Below are 12,394 nucleotides of genomic sequence, written 5' to 3'. Positions count from 1 at the left end.
AGCATGAACATGGATGTAGCCCGATTCTTTGACCAATAACAAAGACAAAATCATAGGCGCTAGCCTTTTTTGGTAACAACCAACATAAATATAGACAATATTGATTACCAATTAAAGGTGGGGAGATTTACTCTCATTATTCTTCCAAATTTTGACCATTACGCTAAAATCTCGTTGCCCTTAAAAATAGCAAATAATCGACTCTATTATTCATTTAGTTTTTACCCAACTCCAAGCGCCAAGTATTCCTTTTTAACCCTCTTGGTACCATCCGCCGTTTGAAATAATTAAATTAACTGCTGACAACGACTGCAGAAAGATTTGCATGCAATGCGTGAGATGTACATTGTTTTTATGGTCCAAAATTAGTCTCCCATGATTTGTCTATAATGCGTTTTCTTGGCCCTCAAATTTCTCATTATTGTCATTTACCACCCAGCAGTTCAGGCGAATTTTCCGCCATGACGGAGAGCAGTTCTTCCTCCATAGCCCCTTTGCTTTTGAGAAACATATTAACATCTGCTTTTTTCTTCGCTGATAAACCCTTCTTCCTCTTAGCAGAAAAATACAAACTTCTCGAATTTATACGTTGGTTCCTTATTCAATCTTTTCTCTTCTTTCTTAAACTTTTTCCATCTGGAGAATATGACAACAGCTACCCTTTGAAGCCTCAAAAGGGGGAGATTTATTCTCCGGCAGCCGTGGGAGGCGGCGGTGGAGAGTCGGGGATATCGAGAGCGTTGACGCAAGTGTTGTCAATTGTGAATGATATTCCGGTGAGTTCAAGGAAATATGAGGTCGTGAGATCACTGGCCGAGAGGCTAATTGATGAGAATCTGTTGGAGGGTAACGAAGCATTAAGGGAAGTGAATTGCGCCGCCTTGTCGGCGGCTTTTACGAGGACACTTGGTCAGCTTGAATCCGCCGTGGCGGCGGAAGAAGGCGGAATTGCGTCCGGTGGGGATGGTGGCGATTACATCGGTAAGTTGGGCCGCGGATTGAGGGCGATTAGGTATTATGGTGACGTTGTGTGGCAGCGGCGTAGGGCGAGGAACCAGCTGAGACAATTCGGATGCTCGGCTGAGAAGTTGGCGGCGGAGTTGCTGTGGTTGGCTCAGAAGATGGCAGCTTGTGGTTGTGTTGATGAAGCTGTTTATATGTGGGCTTCGGCTTCACAGTTGGCTTGGCTTTCTCTTTCTGCTGAGGCGCGGCTTCAGGGGTCTCTTGTTAAACTTTCAGGTATATTTTCTATGGAATATTCTTTGATCATTTTCTAATTTTCGCAATTTTTTTACTACACATGTTTGGAAAAAATATGTATAGAACTCATCTTATGCAATCTTTTAGCGATCCATCAAAACAATACAACACAATATAATACTATATTTTACGAAACATATGTAAAAACAATCCAAAGCCGAATGCTTTTACTACAGTAGGATATTTAGATTGTAGTAGCAACTTAATAAGCCCTGGTCTAGCCCTTCCTGACCCGTGCATAGCGGGAACTTAGTGCACCGAGCTCTCTTTTTTTTAGCAACTTCATAAGCCTGAATGCTTTCCTATGCATGAGATTAAGTGTTGGTTCTACCAGTTAACTTTTTCAGTGCAGTTGGATCCAATACACTGCAATAATTCGTTCCATTCCCAACCTTAAGCGGCTACACTATTAATCTTTCATTACACAGAGAAAACTTTTATTACCTATTCTCAGAGTTTTATTGTGTACTACATCTCATCTTGAATTGCTATTCTATTTGATATTTGGTTGGCATAAAATAATCACCATCTCTCTTCTTTAATTGCATTTTGGGATAGTAAAAGTGCCATGTTCTGAATTTCTCTTTATGGTCTTGTGCTCCTTTCTAGCTTTCTTATTCAAGAAAGCCAGAGAAATAGGAAAAGATGCAGAGGATGAAGAAAGTACGAAAGAACATCTAAGGCGGACAAACATGAACATGTTGATGTCATGGCTGCCATTGCTATGCCGAGCAAGCAATGGCACAGACACTCCAGTCTTGAGCATTAGCGAAAGGGCTGAGCTTGAAAGAGTATTGGAGCAGATCATTGGAACATTGGAACAAGAAGAGGAGCAAGAAAAGGTCTTGTCCCTCTGGCTTCACCATTTTACCTATTGCCCTTCTTCTGACTGGCCAAACCTCCATGATTGCTACACCCGCTGGTGCACAGCTTCTCGTAAGCTCTTGCTTCACTGAATTTTCTAAAAAGAACTTTCAACTTGAAAATGGAGTCCCATCTTTCTGCCAAGGAAGGGGTCTCTAGGGTGGCGCAAAATGTGAAGTGGAGGAAAAGATTATATTGCTGTGTTTATTCCTCTATCTGGTCCTTTGGTTTCTGCGTTGTACCTATCGCTCTTAGCAGAAAAATGCCTATGAAGGCCCAAAGTAACATTTGTATCAGTTAGCTATGTTTTGTGATTATTTTAGTTTTTCTAGTGGTTTAATTTACAAGTCGAAAGCACACTTACATGCATATGCACGTTTGGCTGTGTTTATATAGTGCTTGAATTCACAGCAAATTGAGCAGAGTAGTTTACTTTTAATTTCAGGCCTCATTTTCTTTCATGTAGATTATATTTGACCTCTCTTTTGGTTTTCGAAGATTTCAATGTTGATCTTTTTCGAGTTCACTTTGTATCGTAAAATATCGATATAGAAACTTTCATCATAATTCTTTCAATAAAATTGATAGGATAATTACTATTGTCTGTGATCACACACAATAGTAATTAGCAGAAACATTAGCAGCAGAAACAACATAAGTCAAGACTTTGTGTTAGTTCATATATCATTTATCTAAGTGTCAAGTGCCCTTTAACTGTTATTTTCTTAGTTCTTATACAGAAATGTGACATTTGATTTCACTATTTATCCCTTTTATGTACATCGTCATTCATCAACATTAGAATCCTGCCTGGTTTAATCCAATATGGATCTTACTGCAATATCTTCCATTGGAGATTTTGACAGATAATGCTCATTTCTGATCTATCAGTTTAAGTGTGAAGTACCCTATCAAATTTATCTGATTATACAGAAATGCGACTTTAAGCTATCCATTTTAAGTACGTCAACAATAGAATCAGGATTATGTGATCCAGTAAGGATCATTTTGAACATTATTTATAGGAGCTTTTGACAGAATCTTGTGATATGGTTGTAGTATTGATATACATGGAATTAGAAAACAAATCGATATATGAAGTCTGACGAATGTGACAACATGTACAAGTAGACAATCTATTCTGAGCAAATTACCATCTGGAAGTATTGTCAGTGTTATTAAAGTTTATAGGAAAATATATGACAATGATTCACTTGAAAACATCATTATAAGAGTGAATCTACACGCAACTGAAGCTAAGTAACACATTACTTAACCAAATATAGTTAAAAGAAGTTCTGAGATTTATTATAACAAGATTATGCCAGGGAAGTTGTAGTCGGACTGGTACTTTATGTTCCTATAAAGCCACCATCTTCGAGTGAATATCAAACTGCTCAGATGCGGATAGTTGAGGCTCCTGGCAAGACCAATAAAATGCATGAGACGATGATGATGCAATGCTGCACTGATTTTTTTTTTGACAATATCATAAAAGCGTACCTGAGTTTCATTTGCACCATTCATGCCTACTCCTTTCTGTGCTTCATGAATCTTATTGTGCATACTCATAAGTAAGCGTCCATAAGTCAATTTAGTCTCTTGCTCCAATGTTTTGATGAAACTATATGTCAGGGCACCTGTCGGAAATCCTGTGAAAGCCTGCAGAAATCCAAGGTGCGGTAATTTGATGAGTGAAGGTGTTAGAAGTGAACATATCTATAATCTCTCGAAATCTGTGGTTTAGCACATAGCGGAACACAATAGAAATAAAAGACCTATACAGGCAACACAAACTAGTTATGATAACGGCTTAATCGTGTTAGTATACTTACATTAGTTTGGTGTTTACCAGGAGTCTTTTTAATTTGTTTAGAGATTTTAGTGTCAATATAAGAGTAGGTGTGCAATTTGTATATACGGATACTAACCGTTGTATCTCCAGAATTTTGATGATCATCACAGGCACTGATAGAGATTGCTGTTCCTCCTCTGGTGCCTTTGTATGTGCTGATACGATGGTCTTCCCACATAAAGTATCCCGCCCTGCTTGAAAACATTTTGACATAGTACTTTTACGATAACTTAGGATAAAGTTTCATTGCATCAAACATGAAAAAAGAAGTTCATGTAACCTGTTTATTCTGCACATAAATGGCAAATCAAGGAAGGTTCCGCTGAAGCAAGTATCAATTATGCCATGAAGTGTGGCTCCACGGGGTAAAGGCCTAACAATGGTATGATTAATCTCATCATCTAGTATTCTTCCTTCAGTCTCAAAATCGACAGGGCATAGTGATTCATCATGCCCATCAACCTCATCACCATCACGGTCACGTACTCGTGTACCATGGCCAGAGTAGTGGAACACCAGTGAATCTCCTGGCTGACAACCATGAACAAGCCAACGTAGAGCTGATCTGATATTGCCCTTGGTTGGGATTTTGCATGGATCTTTCTCATCCTCTGTAAATTTGATGTATTATATGTCAGTAACCTGATAAAGAAAGAATGAAGAATATAGGAAACAATATCTGGGAGCGGAGGGAGTAGTAACATAAACATTTATTTTCTAGACGTGAATCAGGTGAAAAGGAGCCTTGGAGCAACGGTAAAGTTGTCTCCGTATGACTTATAGGTCACGGGTTCGAGCCGTGAAAGCAACCAATATTAGGTTAGATTGTCTATATCACACTTCTTGGGGGTACGGCCCTTCCTTGGACCCTGCATGAACGCGAGATCCTTTGTGCACCAGGCTGCCCCTTTTGAACTGTAGGAGATACCTGTAAGGACAAGTACAGATGCATTGGGAAAACCCAACTTCTGAACCAGAAGATATCTCATGGATAAAACGTCGTTAATGCTTCCTTTCAGACTCTTGGAATGCCCCCGGTAGGTAATCCCACAGAGTACTGCTCGTTTTCGTCCATGCACTGCTGGAGGTCGCATACTAATCTGTGGTGACATGTTGAACTGTTGAGGCCGAGAATTATTGGCATTTGGATTCATCCTTCCTGGCCTAGCTGAAAACCCTGTGTTTACTGCGGTCATAACATTGTTAATAACCCCATTGGCAAAGCCGTTGTTATTTCTTGGAGGTTGGAGTTGTGTAACAGATTGGCACCTTGGGCAGGAAATGGTTTGTGCTCCAATGGGAGCTGACATTTTCATGCCGCAGTACTTGCATTGGCATCTCCTGCTGTCCATTATGAAAGAGCAGGGTGTCAAGAGATACGAAAGTGGTTTTTCCTTGTTCTTTAATACTATTGAGTGGATTGATCAAGATATATATATATATAGGAGGCATATAAATTTGGCGTAGTTTCACGGCATCCAAAAACTAATTTTCTGTAATGAAAAAGTAACTCAATTATGCTTATATGTTACAGAAAATAAAAATGTCCGAAATTAATGCTAAATTTAGTCTCGAAAGACACACTAGGCTGCTGTATTTACAAAATAGCCATGTTAAGTATAACTATTTCAGCAACTCACTATATGTAATATTCACTTGATATTATTTAAAAAATGAAAAAGAAACTTATTTTCTAACACAACCTAATATTCGATTCTTTTATTTTTTTTAAAGTGGTGTCATATGAAAAAGTGGGCAGCCTACTTGTGTTTCCCTTATTTTTTGGCTTTTGTTTTATAATTATTTTTGTGATGTATATAGACATAATTGAGTTACTTTTTCATTTCAAATATTAGTTTATGACTTAAATGCAATAAAATGAAAGTTGGATGACTATCATGAAACTTAACCTATAATAAGAGCCTGTTTGGCCAGGCTTTTGGGAGGCCAAAAGTACTTTTTTCTTCCAAAAAAATATTTTTTAAAAATTTAAGCTGTTTGACAAATACAGAGAAGTACTTTTGGCCAGCAGCAGAAGCAATTTTTCCGCTTTTGGGAAGAAGCAGAAAATTCTAGCTTCTTCCAAGAAGCACAAGTGGAAAATTAATTTATTCAAGACAAAACTACCCTCACCATAAATTTATATTTTCAAAATTATCCCTTACTAATTTAAGTTTTTTCTTTTCATTTTTGTTTCTAGTTTTTATCATTTTTTTAAAATTAAAGATATCATATACATGAATCATATTGTAACTTTCTAAATTCTTTATTGGCTTTTCTTGTTTTTGAATTTTTTTTGGTGTAATGTCTTGTAACTTTCCAAATTATCTTCTTATTTTTTCACACTAAAGCAAATTATCTACATCTTTATTTGGATTATCAATTCTCTTCCTACAAATAATCATTTATAATTTCTTTTGTTATATGTTATTAGTTCCCGAATCTTTAAAACAATTATCAAATCTAATTTGTGAAAATTACCATACAAATAGGTAATAAATTCACAATTGCATCATATAATCTATTTATATATTATTAAAAGAAGAATAAAACGCAACACACATTAAGCCAAGTGGCAGCCTGACAATAGGCCACTTGGCAATTTAGGACAAAGTTAGTAAGGTTAGGTAATACTAATTAGTTTTTTTCTTAATTTAAATTTTTAAAAAAAATTAAATTATACATTATGTGTTGTTAATAATTAGTTACTCTTTTTGATTTGAATTTAAACATACTTAAACTATTTTTTTTTTACAAAAAACTTTATTTTTATATATTTAAAATTATTTCTATTTTACGCTCAATGCCATCTTTCAAATTTGACACTCAGAATCATCTAATTACAATTATCATGGCTATACATAATTTTATCCGACGACATTCTTTTACGGATAAGGAATTCAATTATTATACTAATGGAAGACATTACTGCAGAGATTGAGGACGGAGTTGGGCCTTCCGATATTCCTTTAGAAATACAAGGGAAGTCTTCTACTAATATGGAGGCGTTGTGTGATAGACGTAGAGATGAAATTATTGAGAAATATTATTATGTGTGTGTGACTTTACTTATTATTTCATGCTAGATTATCAATATATAGTAATTTATGGAATAGACTTCTAATTCATACTAAATGGTGTATTTTGATTATTCAAATCATCATGTAACAATAATTAATTATACTAGATAATAATATATGCTTTGGTATAACTATATATGTAAAATTGATTTAAATCTTTAATATGTTTGTTTACTTTATGTTTTATAATTTAATTAAATAAAATAAAAAATAATAAAAGTATCTTATTATAATATTTGAGTTTATTTTTCTCTTTAAAAGAATTATAAAACATTGGTACTATTCTTTTTGGTAATTTGACACTCAAAAGTACTTTTAAAAAGATTGGCCAAATATAATTTATTTATCAAATATTGTAAAAAGTACTTCTTAATTGAATTGGCCAAACACAAACTATTTTTTTCCAAAAGTACTTTTGAAAAAATATTTCCCGAAAAAAGTACAATTTCAAAATAAGCATATTTTGGCGGCTTGGCCAAACGCACTCTAATTAAGCACTTCCAAGAGAACTAATCTACGACTTTACTCATTAGTTTATCTCCTTATTATTCTTTGTATAAAGCTTTTTATTCTCTTCCAGATGTGGTGATGGAGAAACAAGAATCAATCTATTTTGCGTCTTTCGGCATAGTAGATTCTATCTTTTATATTCTGAAAGGTATGATCCTTTATCATGATTGAGTTTTATATTCTTTCAGAACCGTGAGATTTGAGAAAAAAATCTACCCTAAACAAGACTCTTTATAACTACATTTTGGATGCTATTATTGTTATTGTTTTGAGAATCAGAAATCCTCAATTTATAAAAGTGTAAGACTTCTTTTCAAAAAAAGGATAAGGCATCCTCTTAGGAGTCTTTTCCCTTTGTTCAAGAAAGAGAGTCCTACTAGAATAGAAATTCAGAACAAAATAAAGTTTCTATGACTTTTAGTACCTTTTATGTAATTTCTAGATACGTAAATTTTATTTCAAAAACTTAAAGAATCTACAGCCCAATTCATATAGAAAATTAGTCAATTTGGCCCCTTGTACTCCAAAAAGATTCAAACAAATTGAAATGGAGGGAGTATACCTCAACCGTGTTGTATCTTTCTTTTTAGGATATTGGAACAACATAGAATGCCAGCTTGCTGGTTGCATGTAAAGAATGGAATATATGCTAATTTTTCGTGGGATGGGCATTAATTCACTACTTCTGTAGTCAAAGAATCATCTTAGTGTTATCACGAAGAATTAATATTTTCGAGAATCCGAATTTCGCTAGACAATTTATGTATATCACGTTGCCTGAGGAATTGTTACATTAAGAGAAAATAATCTTCTTTAATGATCTTGTTTCGTCCTTGGTTGTAGAAAATTAATATTGGCAGCCACTAAGAAAATGAATATGTGGTCTACGTCTTCGTTAATCTGGATTGATTAATGTGCACTAGTTTGAGCATCATCTAGTCCTTCTAGATGTATCGTTCTCTCTTCATGTGATCTTGCGATATTTAACAAAACAAAAGTTTGTCTTGATGTCCAAATGCTATAGTCGATAGATTTCTTTTCCCCTGTCTGCTCCGGTTTCTTTATTTTGGCCTTGCAGGAGGGGTTAGCTGGATTAATTGGAACTTGAAACTGGATTTTATCATCTTATCAAAGTGCTTCTCGGCCAATGGCCTCCACTAGATTATACAGAGTAATATTTATGGATTACTAGCATAAGAGATTGAGGAGCTCATGGATGGCAAACATATTTTTGAATACTAGTTGCATGAACTTGTCAAATGAATTCTTTCTGCATAGTATGCTTGGTTGATCAATCATGTAACTTTGAGATTTCAACTTAGGTTTTCGTCTTATGAATAAGCACAATTCGACCTTGTGAATGAGAAGTTCTTTTAATTGTCTATGTGTAGTTGATCTCCTTTACATGCTGCTAGAGCTATCCCAACTATCTGATATATAGTCAGTATGAATTTGAATGCAGCCTTAAGGGACGCAAATCTGCATTTCACTTTTAATGAGTCGCAATACATTTGGACACTTTTGTGAGTTTAACTAGTTTTCGTTGCAGAATCTTTACCAATTCAAAATAATAATTGCACCATCCAAGGCCAAAAATGTTTTTGATATAGATGAGACTCATCTGCAAGAGGAATGCCAATTGCATAAAAGATTCGTAAGCTAACCAAACTAGGAAGAGTGCAGGAGAATCTATTTTTATTGACTTTAAGAGAGGAAGAAATTTGTGTTTCATTTAAAAGAGGAGGGGATAAAGAATAACGGAGGACCTCAGTGCCAGGCGGGCTCAGGGAAAGGCGAATATAGACAGTCTTACTTCCTCATGAGAGAAGCTGGTTTCAAGATTCAAAATGACTTCTAATCCATAACCTATGATGTACGTAGATTCTTTTGCTGCTCTTATCATTTTATCGCAAACTTATTCTCATTTATCTAAGAATCTGCTTTCTGTTAAAAGCTTGTGCTTGAGATGTCTCTTGATATTATCTGAAAGGCTGCAAAAAATTGTGTGCTGACTGCCATTTAATACGCTTGAGAGTCAGACTTGATCAAACTTGGCTTACAGGTCTACTGCCAAAAGCTCACTTTGACAGGGGCCAGTAAATAACAAGACAATAACACATCTTAGGGGCTTTATTTTAATATTATTAAAGTTTATAGGAAAATATATGACAATGATTCACTTCCAAACATTAGTATAAGAGTGAATCTATACGCAACTGAAGCCTTAGTCACACAGTACTTAACCAAATATGGTAAAAGAAGTTCTGAGATTTATTATAACAAGATTATGCCAGGGAAGTTGTACTCTTGCTGGAGTTGGATATTTTAAGTTCCTACAAAGCCACCATCTTCGAGTGAATATCAAACTGCTCAGACGCGGATAATTGAGGCTCCTGGGCAAGACCAATAAAATGCATTAGACGATGGTGATGCAATGCTGCACTGACTTTTTTTTGACAATATCATAAAAGCGTACCTGAGTTTCATTTGCACCATTCATGCCTACTCCTTCCTGTGCTTCATGAATCTTATTGTGCATACTCATAAGTAAGCGTCCGTAAGTCAATTTGGTCTCTTGCTCCAATGTTTTGATGAAACTATATGTCAGGGCACCTGTCGGAAAGCCTGTGAAAGCCTGCAGAAATCCAAGGTGCGACAGTTTGATGATTGAAGGTGTTAGAGGTGAACATATCTATAATCTCTCGAAATAATTGTGTTTTAGTATATAGCAGAACACAATAGAAATAAAAGACCTATACAGGCAATTCAAACTAGTTATGATAACGGCTCAATCGTGTTAGTATACTTACATTAGTTGTTTAGCAGGGGTCTCTTTAATTTGCTTAGAGCATTTAGTGTTAACAGAGGCAGAGCCAGGATTTGAACCTTATGCGTTGGGGATTATATTCCTTTTAAGTTACTAGGTTCTAAATTAATAATTTGTACATATTTAATGTATTTCTTAGGACAAATACAGGGTTTGAAAAAAGCTACTAGGTTCGGTAAGTGTGCTATTTGTATATACGAATACTAACCGTTGTATCTCCAGAATTTTGATGATCATCACAGGCACTGATAGAGATTGCTGTTCCTCCTCTAGTACCTTTGTATGTGCTGATACGATGGTCTTCCCACATGAAGTGTCCCGCCCTGCTTGAAAACATTTAGACATAGTACTTTTACGATAACTCAATATAAAGTTTCGTTGCATAAAGTATTAAAAGGGGAATTCAATAACCTGTTTATTCTGCACATGAACGGCAAATCCAGGAAAGTTCCACTGAAGCAAGTATCAATTATGCCATGAAGTGTGGCTCCACAGGGTAAAGGCCTAACAATGGTATTATTAATCTCATCATCTAGTATTCTTCCTTCAGTCTCAAAATCAACAGGGCATAGTGATTCATCATTCCCATCAACCTCATCGCCATCACGGTCTCTTACTCGTGTGCCATGGCCAGAGTAGTGGAACACTAGTGAATCTCCTGGCTGACAACCATGAACAAGCCAACGTAGGGCTGATCTGATATTGCCCTTGGTTGGGATTTTGTATGGATCTTTCTCATCCTCTGCAACATTTTATGTATTATATGTTAGAAATCTGATCATATCTGATAAAGAAAGAATGAAGAATATAGGAAACAATATCATGGGAGTGGAGGGAGTAGTAACATAAGCATTTATGTTCTAGACATGAACTGTAGCAGATGAAGAGGAGCCTTGGAGAAACGGTAAAGTTGTCTCCGTATGATTAATAGGTCACGGGTTCGAGCCGTGGAAGCAACCACTAATGCTTGCATTAGGTTAGGCTGTCTACATCACACCCTTGGAGGTGCGGCCTTTCCCTTGACCCTGCGTGAATGCAGGATGCTTTGTGCACCGAGTTGTCCCTTTTGAACTGTAGGAGATACCTGTAAGGACAAGTACAGATGCATTGGGGAAACCCAACTTCTGAACCAGAAGATATCTCATGGATAAAACGTCGTTAATGCTTCCTTTCAGACTCTTGGAATGCCCACGGTATGTTATTCCACAGAGTACCGCTCGTTTTCGTCCATGAACCGCTGGAGGTTGCATAGTAATCTGTGGTGACATGTTGAACAGTTGAGGCTGACAATTATTGGCATTTGTTGGATTCATCCTTCCCAGCCTTGCTGGAAACCCTGTGTTAACTACTGCACCCATAATATTGTTAATAACCCCAGCGGCAAAGCCGTTGTTGTTTCTTGGAGGTTGGAGTTGTGTAACAGATTGGCACCTTGGGCAGGAAATGGTTTGTGCTCCAATGGGAGCTGACATTTTCGTGCCGCACCACTTGCATTTACATCTCCTGCTGTCCATTATGAAAGAGCAGGCTGTCAAGAGATATGAAAGTGGTTTGTTCCTTGTTTTTTAATACTACTGAGTGGATTGATCAAGATATATATGTAGGAGGCATATAAATATGGGGTAGTTTCACGGCATCCAACTTTCAGCTTATTCCATTAAAGTTATTAAACTGATTTTTTGTAACAAAAAAGTAACTCAATTGTGCTTATATATTATAAAATATAATATCGGGAAATGCAAAATTTAGCCCCGGAAAACACATGTAGGCTGCTGTATTTACAAAATAGCCATGTAAGTATAGCTATTTCAGCAACTCACCGTACATAATATTCACATGAACTCATTTTCTAACGCAACCTAATACTCAATTCTTTTTATTTTTGTAATTGGTGTCACATGGATATTATGTAAGGTGAGCTGCTAAAGTGGCCAACCTACTTGTGTTTCCTAGATCGAATTTAGCATTTTCGGCTTTTGTTTTATAATTTCTTTTGTG

The 12,394-nt window shown here is 36.1% G+C and overlaps 3 protein-coding genes across 3 annotated transcripts; 1 reads left to right on the top strand and 2 right to left on the bottom strand.

The window, feature by feature from the left end:
• Window positions 1-356: 356 nt before the first annotated feature.
• Window positions 357-2,563, top strand: LOC104237564 (uncharacterized). The gene is made up of 2 exons (XM_009791735.2): window positions 357-1,239; window positions 1,870-2,563. The coding sequence occupies exons 1-2, from the start codon at window positions 390-392 to the stop codon at window positions 2,214-2,216; spliced, it is 1,197 nt and encodes a 398-aa protein (XP_009790037.1). The 5' UTR covers window positions 357-389; the 3' UTR covers window positions 2,217-2,563.
• Window positions 2,564-3,282: 719 nt separating this feature from the next.
• LOC104237565 (metacaspase-3-like) lies at window positions 3,283-5,404 on the bottom strand. Its single transcript, XM_009791736.2, has 5 exons — window positions 4,908-5,404; window positions 4,260-4,590; window positions 4,056-4,170; window positions 3,628-3,786; window positions 3,283-3,544 (listed from the first exon to the last, which is right to left on the bottom strand). The coding sequence occupies exons 1-5, from the start codon at window positions 5,329-5,331 to the stop codon at window positions 3,485-3,487; spliced, it is 1,089 nt and encodes a 362-aa protein (XP_009790038.1). The 5' UTR covers window positions 5,332-5,404; the 3' UTR covers window positions 3,283-3,484.
• A 4,266-nt stretch (window positions 5,405-9,670) lies between these two features.
• Window positions 9,671-12,367, bottom strand: LOC104237568 (metacaspase-3-like). Its single transcript, XM_009791739.2, has 5 exons — window positions 11,481-12,367; window positions 10,808-11,138; window positions 10,605-10,719; window positions 10,046-10,204; window positions 9,671-9,962 (listed from the first exon to the last, which is right to left on the bottom strand). The coding sequence occupies exons 1-5, from the start codon at window positions 11,908-11,910 to the stop codon at window positions 9,903-9,905; spliced, it is 1,095 nt and encodes a 364-aa protein (XP_009790041.1). The 5' UTR covers window positions 11,911-12,367; the 3' UTR covers window positions 9,671-9,902.
• Between the last annotated feature and the right edge of the window lie 27 nt (window positions 12,368-12,394).

Source organism: Nicotiana sylvestris, chromosome 1 (assembly GCF_000393655.2).
Source record: "Nicotiana sylvestris chromosome 1, ASM39365v2, whole genome shotgun sequence".
NCBI lineage: Eukaryota > Viridiplantae > Streptophyta > Magnoliopsida > Solanales > Solanaceae > Nicotiana > Nicotiana sylvestris.
This window is presented reverse-complemented; position numbering and strand designations above follow the sequence as displayed.